The 14,347-nt window shown below is 35.5% G+C and overlaps 1 protein-coding gene across 1 annotated transcript; it reads left to right on the top strand.

The window, feature by feature from the left end:
• The first annotated feature begins 4,357 nt into the window (after nucleotides 1-4,357).
• On the top strand, nucleotides 4,358-13,684 carry LOC132035511 (serine/threonine-protein phosphatase PP2A catalytic subunit). The gene is made up of 11 exons (XM_059425799.1): nucleotides 4,358-4,641; nucleotides 6,273-6,329; nucleotides 8,037-8,120; nucleotides 8,775-8,846; nucleotides 9,354-9,425; nucleotides 9,598-9,638; nucleotides 10,995-11,061; nucleotides 12,430-12,621; nucleotides 12,733-12,822; nucleotides 12,904-13,011; nucleotides 13,145-13,684. The coding sequence occupies exons 1-11, from the start codon at nucleotides 4,549-4,551 to the stop codon at nucleotides 13,208-13,210; spliced, it is 942 nt and encodes a 313-aa protein (XP_059281782.1). The 5' UTR covers nucleotides 4,358-4,548; the 3' UTR covers nucleotides 13,211-13,684.
• The last annotated feature ends 663 nt before the right edge of the window (nucleotides 13,685-14,347 follow it).

The following is a 14,347-nucleotide window of genomic DNA, read 5'->3' as shown; positions in this document are numbered from 1 at the left end:
TTTAGATTTTTACATTAACTAATTTACAAAACTCTTAGCTTTCATAAATTAATTTTCATAAACAGAGCATCGGCTGTGAATACGACATCAACAACAAATACTTCTTTCAACCTTCAAGAGCCCTAATATATGTTCAATTTTTAATCTTTATAGCATTAATGGAAGTCTAGCTCTAGTAATTTCTATCTAGCATTACCTTAAGATTGGATTAGAGAACTTACCTTATGGAGAAAATTCTAGCCACAAGGAATCCCTTCTAAGCTTGATGGTAATTTTCTTGAAATCTTGAAATTCAACGTAATTTCTTGTCAAGAGTTGTGCTACTCTCAAAAGATCGCAAAGTAGTGAAGCACACGATGACCCCTGAAAAAAATGCTTGGACAAAAAGATTGAGAAAGGCAACCAAAGTAATTATTGCAAGAAAGAAAATGTCACGACCCGACTAAGGGGCCATGACGGGTACCCGGAGCTGACTACCGAGCACCACTCGTTATGCTGACCATCATACTCATCCTGAACACATATACTCTCCAAGGCAATACATAAATATACATAGGCCCTCACGGCTGCAAAAATGATATACAAGAATATACACTGATGTATCTGTGAGACAACAACTACCCACGCATACGTATCTACGAGCCTCTACTAGAGTACTGAGACATAAGGACGGGACAAGACCCTGTCGTACCCATATGTGTACACAAAATAATACATCAATAACTGGCACCTCCGGAATAGTAGGGTGCTCCTGTGTAGCTGCTGATAGACTCATATGGATCTGGGCCACCTCCCTGTCTACCTGTGGGCATAAACACAATGTCCACAAAGAAAGGACATCAGTACGAACATTGTACTAAGTATGCAAGGCATGAACAATAATAACATGTCGAAAAGATAAGGAAACATCAAGTAAGGAAACAACCTGTAACTGAATGTCACTTAAGACAGAATAATGCATGCTAACTTACATCATAACAGTATCATATCAAATACACATATATAAGCTGCCCGACCATATAGGTACGGTGTGATCATCATTAGCCTGCGTCCAGGGTAACCATCTCATGCCGCCCACTAGTGGTGTCTGCCCGTGCCCTCTAGACATGGTGTATATGCCGCCCGCCTTAGCGGTGTCTGCCCCGACCATGTAGGCACGGTGTAATCTCATTATCATATACTTATCATAAAGCATGCATTAGAACTCAAATACAGACTATAACTCTATCGGGGTGACGTAAGGTCGAGAACCCCCGATTTTCATTATGGCGTAGTCATGATCATCATGCCTCACCTTGAAGGAACTAGCGTTATAAGGTGAGTGTAACAACAATGAATAACATCAAAGAATCGTATAAGTATCATTAGCTTCGTAGAAATATCATATCATGAGCTTTAGAATCTCTAGACTTAGACTCATCATCATCATTATCATATTCATAACATATCTCTTAACTTTATATCGTGAGAAGGCCTTTATAAACATAGACTCATAGTTTCCGGAATATAAGAAAGTTATGGAAAGATAAGGAAGTCATATTGTAAGGATCATGCCTTAGAAAAAGAAGGGACTAGCCTTACATACCTTTTCGCCTTTCTAACTTACCGACTAAACGCTTCCTTCCAAGTTTGTAATTCTACATTCAAAGGAATTCGTGCTAAGATTAGATAATTGATAACATACTTAAGCTTAAGCTAAAGCGACTAAAGGCTAATAGAAATTGGGCAGCACTTCCTTTGTTTCTTCAACCTTCTCCATATAATATGACAACTCCCAAACATCAACAACACACCCACAATATCATAATGAATAAACTTTGTTAAGTTGGCCATTATTCAATTCTTACAATTCCCTCTCAAAGTCATCCATAACCATGGTTATCACCCAACGTCGTATTCATCCACATATAATGCTTCTCCAACATTCTTAATATTATTTATAACAAGATTATACTCATAATATCTCAAGAATTATGGTTCATGTGAAACTATTATTCAAGAATATCACAATTTCCATATTTGAACTCCATGTTCTACCTTCTTCCTCAATCCAAGTCTTTCAACCCTTCAATATTCTAAATAACATGAAATGATCATAAAACTCACCTTTGATTGTGAAGGAATAGTTTTTGGATGGAAATGCTTCACTTGGAGAAAACCCTAGGTTCAACTTCAAAGAGATTCTTGACTTCTAGCAACCCTTGAGAGCTTCCTTGCACTTGATTTCCTTGAATTAATGATGTTGATCTTTGATTTGCCTTGGATTTATGTTAGTGAAACATGTAGAACCTTCTAGAGGTCTTGAGAGAAGTGGAGGAGTTGAAAGAATGAAAAATTAGAAGTGAGAACACATTTATATACTTGGAAAGCATTCAGCCCGTCGGGACTTATACGGACCCTTATACGGTCCGTATAAGTGACCGTATTTCACCATCAGGGAAATCCCTTCTTCTGTTGGGTTATACGGACCCTTATACGGACCGTATAAACTTATACAGACCGTATATGTGGTCGTATAACTCCACTTTTCTGGAATTATTTCCATCGTTTCGTTTGATCTCCAATCCTTATGGAACATTCTTAGCACTTGTTAAGCACTTCACTAACAACCTAAGGAGCGTTATGACTTTTCCTCAAGACATTATTAAATCAATATTAGGTCAATACTTGCAAACCTCTTCCAAAACACGACTTATACTTGGCATTCTTCAACGAACTTTCTTCTCTTGCCTCAAACGTCTTTGGAATATTAATTAGAACCGTTAAGTACTACTTCTTACTTGTAGAAACATCGTATGCTTCTCACTCTGCGTTAGTCTATCTACCATACGGCGACATGAAAATTTTCGGGGTGTAACAGAAAACCATCTCGTCAAGGAAGAAATATTAGAAAAGATAGATAAGGACGCCCAATGTTAAAGAGAACATAATCTTATTTGAGGCGATTAACAATTTTCTTAATTTTTGAGAGCTTGAAATTCAAGTGTCAAATGACTTCTTGCTTCTAACATCTTTTGTTTCGTAGTAAGATGATTTACTAATGTAAAACTCAAGAATCTCTTTACAATTGAAAAGATGAAATTGTGAAAGAAATTATGTAACCGTATTGTCTCTACATGAATAATAATAATAAAAAAAATCCAGTGTTAAGAGATTAACATACCCATATCATCGACGACTCAAGTATATCTCAAAATAGTAGATTTGTGCTAATGAAATCCTTTAGCAAGTCAAAGTGTTCTTCTCCATATAGAACTGGTATAGTTTTAATTAGACATAAAGTCATGTCCTAATTTTATGAGAATTTCCCATCAAACTGAAAAAGAATTGATGTAAAAAATGAATTAGCATAATCGTCTAAAACTCCTCTAAATGAATCAGGATACCAACAAATTAGGGTACAAGCCAATATTAAGTCCAATCGAAAAGCCATCTTGCAAAAATAATTTTATATATTTGGGACAATTGTATCCACTATTATATAAATTTTTAAGGACATAAAGTTGATCAACATTTAAAGGATATAATCATCGTTCAACATTTAGCCAAAATTATTCGTGCTTTTAATATATGTAAATATAGATATACCCAATGTAATCCCACAAATGGGATTTGGGAAGGATAGTGTGTACTCAGACCTTACCCCTACCTTGGGAGGTAGAAAGGTTATTTCCCGTAGACCCTCGACGCAAGGAAAAACATATTAAAATAGTACGGAATTAGAATATTTAATAACAAGAATAGTAAAAATGATGAAATTAAAATTTAATAATATATACTACATGATAATTTTTTAGGAAAAATGGGGCCCTCAAAAAGTTGGGGCCCCAACACATTGCTTTACTAGCCTTATGATCGAGCCGGTCCTAAATTTACCCTTTCCAAACTCTACTTGTGAGATTATACTAGGTATGTTGTTGTCGTAAAGAGAATTTTTTAGACTCACCTCCAACTATAAGAGAACATTTTTTATCACTTCCTCAAAGAAAGAGAAAAGAAAAGAAATGAGAAATCAAGAGAGAAAAGAAAAAGAGAATGCAGTAGAAGCAAAAATAAAGGGGAAATCTTCAAAAAAACCAACATAAATTATTACTTCACGTGCCCAATATACAATATTATTATAGTTGAGAAAAAGCATTATACATAATGTATCAATCTTGTACATTGCGTATAATAATATATAAAAGATGTTTATACATAAATACATTAAAAATGAAATATTTATACACAAAGTATAGATTAAATGGCATAAATATTTTTAAAAAAAAATAGCAATGAGCAGTAATTTTCCCAAAATAAAGGACAAGAAAAAGAAGGAGAAGAAGTGTTGAAAACAAGACAAAAAGAGTGAGTCATTCCAATTTGGCCCTCTCTCTTTCCTCCTCTTTGGTTTCACCACCACCACTCCCTTCACTTCTCTCTCTCTCTCCGTGCGGAGTTGAGGGAATAATCAAATCAAATCAAACCAAACCTCCATTTTGATTCTCTTTCGTCCCCCCTTTTTCGCTCTCAACAAAATCTAGGGTTGAAGAAAGTTCCAGAAACAGTATGGATCCGATGGTGCCATCGAGTGCAGGTAATGGAAATCTTGATGAACAAATTGCTCAGCTTATGCAATGCAAACCCTTGTCCGAACACGAGGTACTTACTATTTCTCTTTTCGTTTTTCTTTTTACGGATCTGGATTTGCTGGTCTTGTATGTGTTCTCTTAAATTTCCTGCCATTTTCTTGATTCAGTTCCAGATTAATGAGTTTCTGCTCCGAAATTTATGGGTATTTGCCAAGTTTGTGGGGATCAGATCCATGTGTTCTTAGTAATTTAGATGGGTAGAAGAAGGGAAACGCGTATATATATATAATATATATATGGGTCACTTGATTTCAAGATTTGAAATGTTTTCAAGTTTCTTTTCAGTTTGGATGTAGGATCTTAGTGTTTCTTTAGTATCATTTTCCTATGAATTGTTGTAGTGAGGCAGACATGCAGTACGCTTGTCGTCATTTTTACTTTTAGTTGTCTTCATTTCCTTTTTTTTTTTTTTAAAGAATTCCAAGATCCAATGAAAATTAGTGAAGTCTTGATCTTTTTAAGTTAAAAACTCGAACTTGTTTCTACAATTGAGGACCTCCATCCAACCTAGGGATTTGTGTAAATGGGCTACTGATGACCACTTTAGAAGAAAAAGAAGTTGAATTTGTTTATGACATCTAGTATAATCAATGGATTCCTGTCTTCCTTCATGAGTTTGTAGTTTTTCGGCTACTCCGGGAATTCAGATTATGTGCTGTCATATGGAATTGCCTATTGAATCCGTGAGTTCAATCAAATTGGATGCGATATCATATTTTACCCCCGCTTTGCCCCTTGGTTCAGTAGCTGACTTGCTATCGTTCTCGAACTCTAAGAGCGCATTTCAGGAATTTGTTCACTAACGATTGTATTATGAATCTTTTACTAGTTTGTACTAGGTAACCCAGTCTTTTGATGGCATTCCATCTCTCTTCCTTTATCGTTAATGAGCTTGTAATTGAATCTGCTAATGCCCTTATAATAGTTACTCCCTCAGTTTCAATTTGTTTGTCTCACTTTCATTTTTAGTCTGGTTCAGAACGAATGCCATTTTCTATACTTAGCAACTCTTTGGACCCAACATCCAACATGGCATATCTAAGACCGCAAAAGTCAAAGGACATTTTGGTACATTACACACATCTTTAGTTTAAGACCACAAAATTCAGAAGTCTTCTTTATTTTCTTAAACTCCATGCCGAGTCAAACTAAGACAAACATATCGAAACGGAGGGAGTATTAGAAATGGAATCGATGAAAGGATTGGTATTGGCTGATTGCAGAGTTATAAATGGGTTTCCCCATCCTCCTATGAGAAAAGAAAGCAAAAATAAAATGGAATCAATTTTTTCTCCACTGAAATATTATTTGAAGAGCTGTCACGATCATTCACATGAATTTCAGTAGGCAAGAAGGTAGCTAGTGGAAGCTACCGTTTTGAGAATGTTGTGGTATATATATTACAGGAAGCTTGTGTACAGGGAGAGATGTGGTCAATAAGCTTATAAGAAAGAAAGAACAGGTCTATATTATCGATACATTGGGTCCTCCACTGAAGTTGTTTTAGGTCTGAACATATGTTAGGCTCTTATTTGTAGCCTTGCTTCATGTGGCTATTTTGTTATGGTGCGCGTGTTTTATTCTCCCTCATGTATTAGTGATAAAGGAATTACTTACCTGATAAAGGTGCTTGCTGTATAGGTAAGAGGACTATGCGAGAAAGCGAAGGAGATTCTAATGGAAGAGAGCAATGTGCAGGTATGATTACTTGATGGTTGGTTATGTTTTCTGGCTGTTCTTTTCTGTTTAAAATATTATTTATTTATTTCTTTCCATTTTGGGAGGGTAGGTAGAGGCTTACCTGGCCAGGACTTCTTCATATGTACGAAATACTTCGTTTTGATCTAATTTAAATTTGTTAAGAAGATAAACTGTTTGCTTCAGTTACCCCAGACTTTGATGTAGTGGTAAGCTAAGTTGCGGGGACTCTTCACTTTCGATGCTACACCCGTGTCGGATTCTCCAGAAATACACTACTTTTGGAGAATCCGACAAGCAAACATTGACATTTTTGAAGAATCCGAGCAACATAGGTGGTAAGAGTGCAACATGTGATGTGTGGGTTTAGGGGCACCTCATGTATTCGGATCCTGGTGCAGACAAAAACCTAGTATTTAGTGGAGAAGAGTAGACGGACGGGCTCATTATTCACCTAGTTTTGAACCGTGCACCACTAGCCCGCGGGTATATTTCGATTATTACTACAGAGAAAAAAACTGTTTGCTTTAGTTGAAACAATGTTTCTCCCTTTATCTGTGAAAAGTTGTTGATCAGTTTTCAATGAAATTAGAACTGTGACAATTATGGGGTGATCTTTCTTCTGCTTGGATGCCAGTGATGTGGGATGAATTTACCCATATTTTATTATGATTGAGTATTCTTTTTATAGCTATCTATTATGAGGTGTAGTTTAAAAAACAGGTATTTTTTTGATAAAAAACAGGTATAGTTAACTAGTTTGATTCTAGACAATTCTTTTTTAAAAATAGGTGGCCTACCATGCTTTATCCTTTTGATGATACCTTTTTTCATGCTGTTGAAACTTATACTGCCAACTTTGTACTTGCTACAGTACTCATACATTAATATGAATCACTTCATTACTCCTCCAGGTCCCTAAAAGTTGAAGTATCGTCTCTCTGGTCTATTGGGAAAAAGCTGACCTCTTTAAATAAGTGGCAATTCCTTGCCTCCAAAATCTACCAGTATTATATTATTTCAATTTGATGAAGCATTTTTGCCACTAATTTCTTTACTTTTCACAATTCAAATCCTTATAATTGACACTTCTCTACCAATACATAACAACATACCTAATGTAATCTCACAGGTGAGGTCTTGGGAGGACTTCTCTACATATCAATCTAATAAATTTCTTTTTTCCCACAAAGAGTTATGGATGTATTAATCTTTGCGTAGTCAATTCCCTTTTTATATATCAATAATGTCTGAGGCAGCGTACATGTACCTAGACTGATTTACTGAGCAGCCTGTCCAACCCACACGCACAGGTTGCCAGGGCAATCCTGCTCTGTACCAATAGTCGTAGCTGGGATTCAAACCTGGGATTTTAGGTTGTTCTTCCCATGCCACAGCCACTAGAGCATTCCCATGAGGACTTAATTTAGAACTTCTACTATGAGAAGGTAGTGTAAGACTTGAACTGATTTAGTGTATGATAGCCTGTACTTTGTAAGAGACGAACTGATTCAGTGTATGATAGCCTGTACTGAAGTAATAATTTTCTTTTATGATGGAATATGTTAAATAATTGGAATATTATTTAGTGACTGTGAGAGCTTTTGCAGAATTATTCAGTTTGAATATTTTAGATGTGAATATTTCCAACTTCATGGATAGATTGATTATTGGAGGTCTGATTTGCTTTCCACTTTCCTTTTGCAGCCTGTGAAAAGCCCTGTGACTATATGTGGTGATATTCATGGGCAGTTCCATGATCTTGCTGAGCTTTTTCGAATTGGTGGGAAGGTATCACACTTTTTTATGCTTTGCTTTCTCCTTTACGGATTTGTTGTTGGTAGAAGATGAACTGCTTAATTGTCTTTTGTCACAGCCATTTGTGGTTGCAATTAACATTTTCAGAATATATTAATCATTTGGTTACTCCTTTGGTTGGGGAAGACTTCCTCTCTTCTTCAGAAAGGAGGAGAATTTGTTCTTAATATGCTTCTAGAAGCAATATGCAACGCTGCATATAATGTTATCCAACTGATGATAGTTTTGTTGCTGTTGTTGAAGCTGTGTTAATATTCTGAAAGTGAACACAATACAATTTAGATATAAGCGATTTCACGAACTCAAGAGAGGTAGAGTTGTCGCTTCTTTTAATTGCGATAGAGCCAACCAAAACTAATAAGAAATTGAAAGAATAAAGGAAAGAAGAAATATTCAGAAATGGTGTATGGTATATTTAATCACTTGATTAACAAGCTCCGAGGACCTCTTAATTGTTAAGGACATGAGCTAGATAATGCATGCTTCTTGTGACAATTAATGTGACAATTCAACTATTAATTTTTTTTCCTATGTTTACATGCAAACATGTAGTTATAACGTTTCCGGGAAAGTGATTGGCATCAGATTTGTTATTCTTACATATCCTTATTTTTGTTTTATTGGCAGTGTCCTGACACTAATTATTTATTCATGGGAGATTATGTGGATCGTGGATACTATTCTGTCGAAACAGTTACGGTAAGATTTTAGCTCCTCTACCTCTAAAACAAGTAGATGCAGTAATGATATATCAGTTGTTTATGACAAGTGCAAAAGCTGTAACCTTTCCCATCTCCTGAATGTCTCTCTTTCTGTACTTCTCGTGTTACACCTTTTCAGGACAGCACTCTTTTGTGATCTCTTAGACTTGTAGAAATATCTTATGTGCTTCGCTATCTGAAGTGTGCAAAGCTTTTCATTACTATGACACTTCACCTATGAAAAATTGAACCCTAAAAAAAAAAAAAGTTCACTTATGAAAATTGACATGGGCTGGTTTGGCTTATTTGATATTATTACGGGGGCATTGTTGGATTTGCAATTTGGTATGCTGGAATGTATGAAACCTGAAAGTCTGAAACCATGAGTTTACATAGTTACAGACATAAGAAAGAGCTTTTGATTATTGTTGGCTTACTGTTGTGTAGCTGTTGCTAGTGATGGTCTCATTTTGACATTAATCTCATCTGGTTTTCGCGTTTCCAGCTTTTGGTGGCTCTCAAAGTGCGCTATCCCCAACGAATTACAATCCTGAGGGGAAATCATGAGAGTCGCCAGGTATACTTCATTCCTGAACTAAAGATCTGGTCTCTCTACGTTTTACATAGACCACATGAAATGGATCCCTTCATTCAGTGAGTTAAAAGTATTTATTCCTTTGTTCCAGTATGAATTATAATCTTGCTTAGATTCGGATGGTGAACACTGATTGTGGCTCTGTATCATGCAGATTACTCAGGTTTATGGGTTTTATGATGAATGTCTACGAAAGTAAGTCCTCCTAATTCTTACTTCTTGTAGATTACATTTGTGTCATTGTTTTCTTTTCTTTGGTCTTGGGGGAGCCGGGAGAGGTGTGTTTGGATATCTGGATTAAACAAATTCCTTGATTTCGCATTTCACTATATGTAAGTTTCCACAATGCGTATAGATAGGTTCCAGAGATAGAGATACACACGATGGTAGTACTTTTTCAAGTTATAATCAACATTTTTGCCATTTGAACTTCTTTAAGGTTGTAGCTGCTAGAGTTTCTTTAATGGGATAGTGCCCAATTTCCTCTATGAATATGATGTATGATATAACTTATCATGTGAACATACAGAGTCAATATGAGTTTAGAAAGTAAAAAGCTATGTCTCACACGATGGTAGTACTTTTTCAAGTTATAATCAACATTTTTGTCATTTGAACTTCTTTAAAGTTGTAGTTGCTACAGTTTCTTTAATGGGATAGTGCCCAATTTCCTCTATGCATATGATGTATGATATAACTTATCATGTGAACCTACAGAGTCAATATGAGTTTAGAAAGTAAAAAGCTATGTCTCAAATGCTATATGATACTGACGGATTAATTTTGTAACTCAGAACAATATTCCCTCCTTACCAATTAAGATGATCCAGTTGGATAGTACAAAGATTGAAAATGACAAAATATTATTGGAGTTATTGTTGTATGTGCTTAAAGTAATTGTTGAAATGTGCAAAAGTGGGTCAGGCAGATGAAGACATGTACATGTGGAGATGTTGTAGCTTTTTGTACTTGGTCCTGTACCATCTTGGACCATGTTAATAATAACTTTTACCTACCTAAAAAAAGACATGTACAATGGAAATCACAATATGGAGCTATATTTGTTTTACTAATTAGAGTTCTTGGTGTGAGGAATAGTTCTAATTTAGGAGTTAGCTAAACTAGGACAGAACATAAAGAGATACTTCATAAGTTTTTGGGTCCTATTGACATTAGTGGCACAAGCTGTGTGATGTACTGTCGTTCATAAAAGCAGTCACTTGGAGTAAGTAGTGTTAGAAGTCAACGATGTAGCATATGTTGATGTTCATGAATTATATAAATTTTAAACTAGAGCTCCCAAATCTGAAACCTTAATATTAATCACGCAGCAGAGCAACTATTGAAACTTGCAACTTAGAATTTAATTTATTCCAAAAGGAAAAGGTTGGAACACTTTTGACTTTTTTATAATTTTCCGTTAGTAGCTCATCTTGAACACCCTTGTTCTGTCATACTTTGGGTCTTGCTTTGGATGCTCTTCTAACTCATCTTATTATTAAGTTTTATAGCAACAAATGTTTGGTGATTTTCTGTATTTACAATTCACAGATATGGTAATGCCAATGTGTGGAAGACTTTCACGGATCTGTTTGACTACTTTCCTCTGACTGCTTTGGTTAGTATGATATCTTCCTTTTTAACCGTCTTTAGCGGATCATTTATTACATGTTGTGCAATTAGTTTCTTCCTTTCTTTTTTTGATTGATCGTTATCTGTAACACATGTTTCTTTGTCTTTTAAAATTATTTCTTTAAATATTTATATTGCTGATGTTATTCAAGTCCTTTCCTTTTGATGATGTGATTCGTTCTTCCTTTTTGCTTAATGCGCTGATGCTTTATGTTTTAAAAATGGACCCAAAATGTATTGAGATTCTGAATTAAGAGAGCTCTTTATGCTAGGGGTAACATATTGAATACTTTATAAATTGTGTCAAGTGGACTTATGCTCAATGCTGAAAACCCTGTGCGGGAATATTTGCAAAACCCAGAATTAAAGTTGGAACTCGATGTGGTTTAAAGTGTTGTTGATCATTGTGAAAAAGTGATTTAAAGAATTTGCATAACTAAATCACTCACGTTCACTTGGAAGCTTTATCAAGTTGCTTTTGTGCAAACATGATTTCATTGGACTTGGAATCAAATATGTGTATCAGAATAATCTTTTTTCAATGCTACAACTTGGATATTTTTCTGGCTATAGTTTATAATAATAATAATCCTGTTAGGCTTATGGTTTGTGAACGTAAAATTTCATATTGCCATTTTTTAAGTTCACATTGAAATCTGGTTTGTCCATAGTGTTGCCAAACGGGCAGCGGCTAATTGCACAGAGAGACAGGGTGTGGGGGACAGAGATTTATGTTCCTATCTATCTGGTGGTGGGGTTAAAGGGAAAAGGGAGGTTACTGTTGTATTTGACCTTACACTTTGACATAAAATTCTAAATTTGCTAGCATAGCCGCTAATATACTTATATCTAATAGAAAAAAGCCATTAATATATATAAAAGAAAAAAAACATAGCCACTAATATGTTAAAGAATCACCATTATTGCTGCTATTATATTTGGTCGTCGTTTAGGTAGACAACTTTGATTATGTAAGGAAGCAAGTCTTAGACCCTAGTGCTTGTTTTAGTGGCGTATAGGCCTAAGTTCAAACGGACTATATTACTGTGGGTTGGATTGTTACATATGGTATCAGAGCTACTCTTTGTGCAACCTTGAGTAATGGTGCGGAGTTCCTAAAGGCTGTGTACGTGATTCCACATAAGCAAAAAGATGTTGGGTATATTAGGAAGCAAGCTTCAGACCTTGGTGATTCTTTTCAAAGCCGTGTGGATTACCAGATGTTACCTTGCTTTATAATTTCCTAGAACTGGAAAATCTGCCTTAAATGCATTTTCTGATTTGTTAATATTTTCGATTGTTGCCTTTGGTATGGAATTCTAGTCTTAATGGGTTCTTTTGCGATTTTTTGAAGGTTGAATCAGAAATATTTTGCCTCCATGGGGGTTTGTCTCCGTCTATTGAAACTCTTGATAATATACGCAATTTCGACCGTGTACAAGAAGTTCCACATGAGGGTGCCATGTGTGATCTTTTATGGTCTGATCCTGATGATCGTTGTGGTTGGGGTATCTCACCTAGGGGTGCTGGATATACGTTTGGCCAGGTAACTTGTATATTGCTTACACCTTCATTTTCTTTTGATGTATATGAGTAGTTTGTATTTGTTCCTGTCAGCAAATGAAGCTTCGCTATCTTGTTAATTGAATCACAACAGGATATTTCTGAGCAATTTAACCACACCAACAACTTGAAGCTAATTGCAAGAGCACACCAGCTGGTTATGGAGGGATTCAATTGGGCCCATGTAATTAATCTTTAAAATCCTCCTCCTTTATGTGCTAGTTTGATCCAAGAGAAAGATTCATGAGTGATTCTCTCTTTGCAGGATCAAAAGGTGGTTACCATCTTTAGTGCACCTAATTATTGTTACCGCTGTGGTAATATGGCTTCCATCTTGGAAGTGGATGATTCCAGGGACCGTACATTCATTCAGGTCTCTGCTCGTTTCTTTTCTTTGTTGTTGGTCTTTCTTTCCCCATCCTGGTACAAGCTTCTTTTTTCAAGGTCAGGCAAGTAATTTTGCTAATTAGTGTACTGTCATGAAGCCTAAAAATATTCTTTTGCAGTTTGAACCAGCTCCTAGGAGAGGGGAGCCAGATGTAACCCGAAGAACACCCGACTACTTCCTATGATGCAAGTGCACACCTATTGATTTCTGTGCAGGTGGTCCTGCTAACTGCTTTATATGCTGCGAGTCTTCTACGAACTTATAGTTCTTTCTGCTACAGTGGTGTGAGCGAATGCTATGGAATGAAGCATGTAAATCAGGCATGTGATACTTCTTTTCTTTCCGTTCCCCTGAAAACTCATTGAGATGCTGTGAAGAGATGGTGAAACCAATGACAGTTAGGGTGCATGTATCATTTTTCCGCAAACATTGTTTAACTCTTTTTGTTCTCCCTTTGGTCCTATATTTTTTTTGTTAGTAGTAGAAAGGAAAATGATCTGCTTCCTCGATAATTCTTTTCCCTTTACAAGGACAATCACTGTCGTATAAGCTCTGTTAGGGGTAAGATAATTATTTTTTAACACCTTTCAATGAGTGTTCGTGTAATTTTCTATGAGGTCAGGACTCTATTTTGATTTCTCAAAGTGGTTTTATTAAAGTTTGATAGCGTTTTTAGCTCAAGCTTTCTAGTTGAGTTTAATCCTCCGTAGGTATTTCGCAGTAAAGGTCACTCCCATTGATCGTCCATGACTTGAAGGCATAGAAATGTCTGATAAATTAGTTGTGGGGAACTTTGAATTTGTTCTATATTCGTTACAAATATTTTGCTCTAGCTCCCAAGTTCTCTTGGTTATTATTAATTCAAGAAATGTTCACAGAATCAGTCTCATATGATAAATAGAAAACGTGTTTGCATGAAACATCGAGGCTTGCGCAAGATCCTGTTGGTTAAAAAAAAAAAAAAAAAAAAAAAAAAAGTAATTTGGTTATAAATGGGTAGAACGTGTGAATGCATTAGGTCCTGTATATCTCCATTTCATTAAATGAAAATCAGAATTTACTGTTCTGATTTTAAGACTTAAATACATAAGGATATACAAGTTTTTGTCATGACCATGTTTTGAAGGAGTCATAACTAATACTCCTTCTGTTTTAATTTATGTGAATCTATTTTTTTATTAGTCCGTGCAAAAAAGAATGACTTTTTTATATTTGGAGATAATTTAACTTTATGCAATTATTTATAGTCACGCAAAACATATGTGACTTATTTAACATCACAAGTTTAAAAGGCTTCTCTGCTTTCTTAAATTTCGTGCCC

Source organism: Lycium ferocissimum, chromosome 10 (assembly GCF_029784015.1).
Source record: "Lycium ferocissimum isolate CSIRO_LF1 chromosome 10, AGI_CSIRO_Lferr_CH_V1, whole genome shotgun sequence".
In the NCBI taxonomy this organism is placed as follows: domain Eukaryota; kingdom Viridiplantae; phylum Streptophyta; class Magnoliopsida; order Solanales; family Solanaceae; genus Lycium; species Lycium ferocissimum.
The sequence above is the reverse complement of the archived record's forward strand: the minus strand, read 5'-3'. Positions and strand labels throughout refer to the sequence as shown.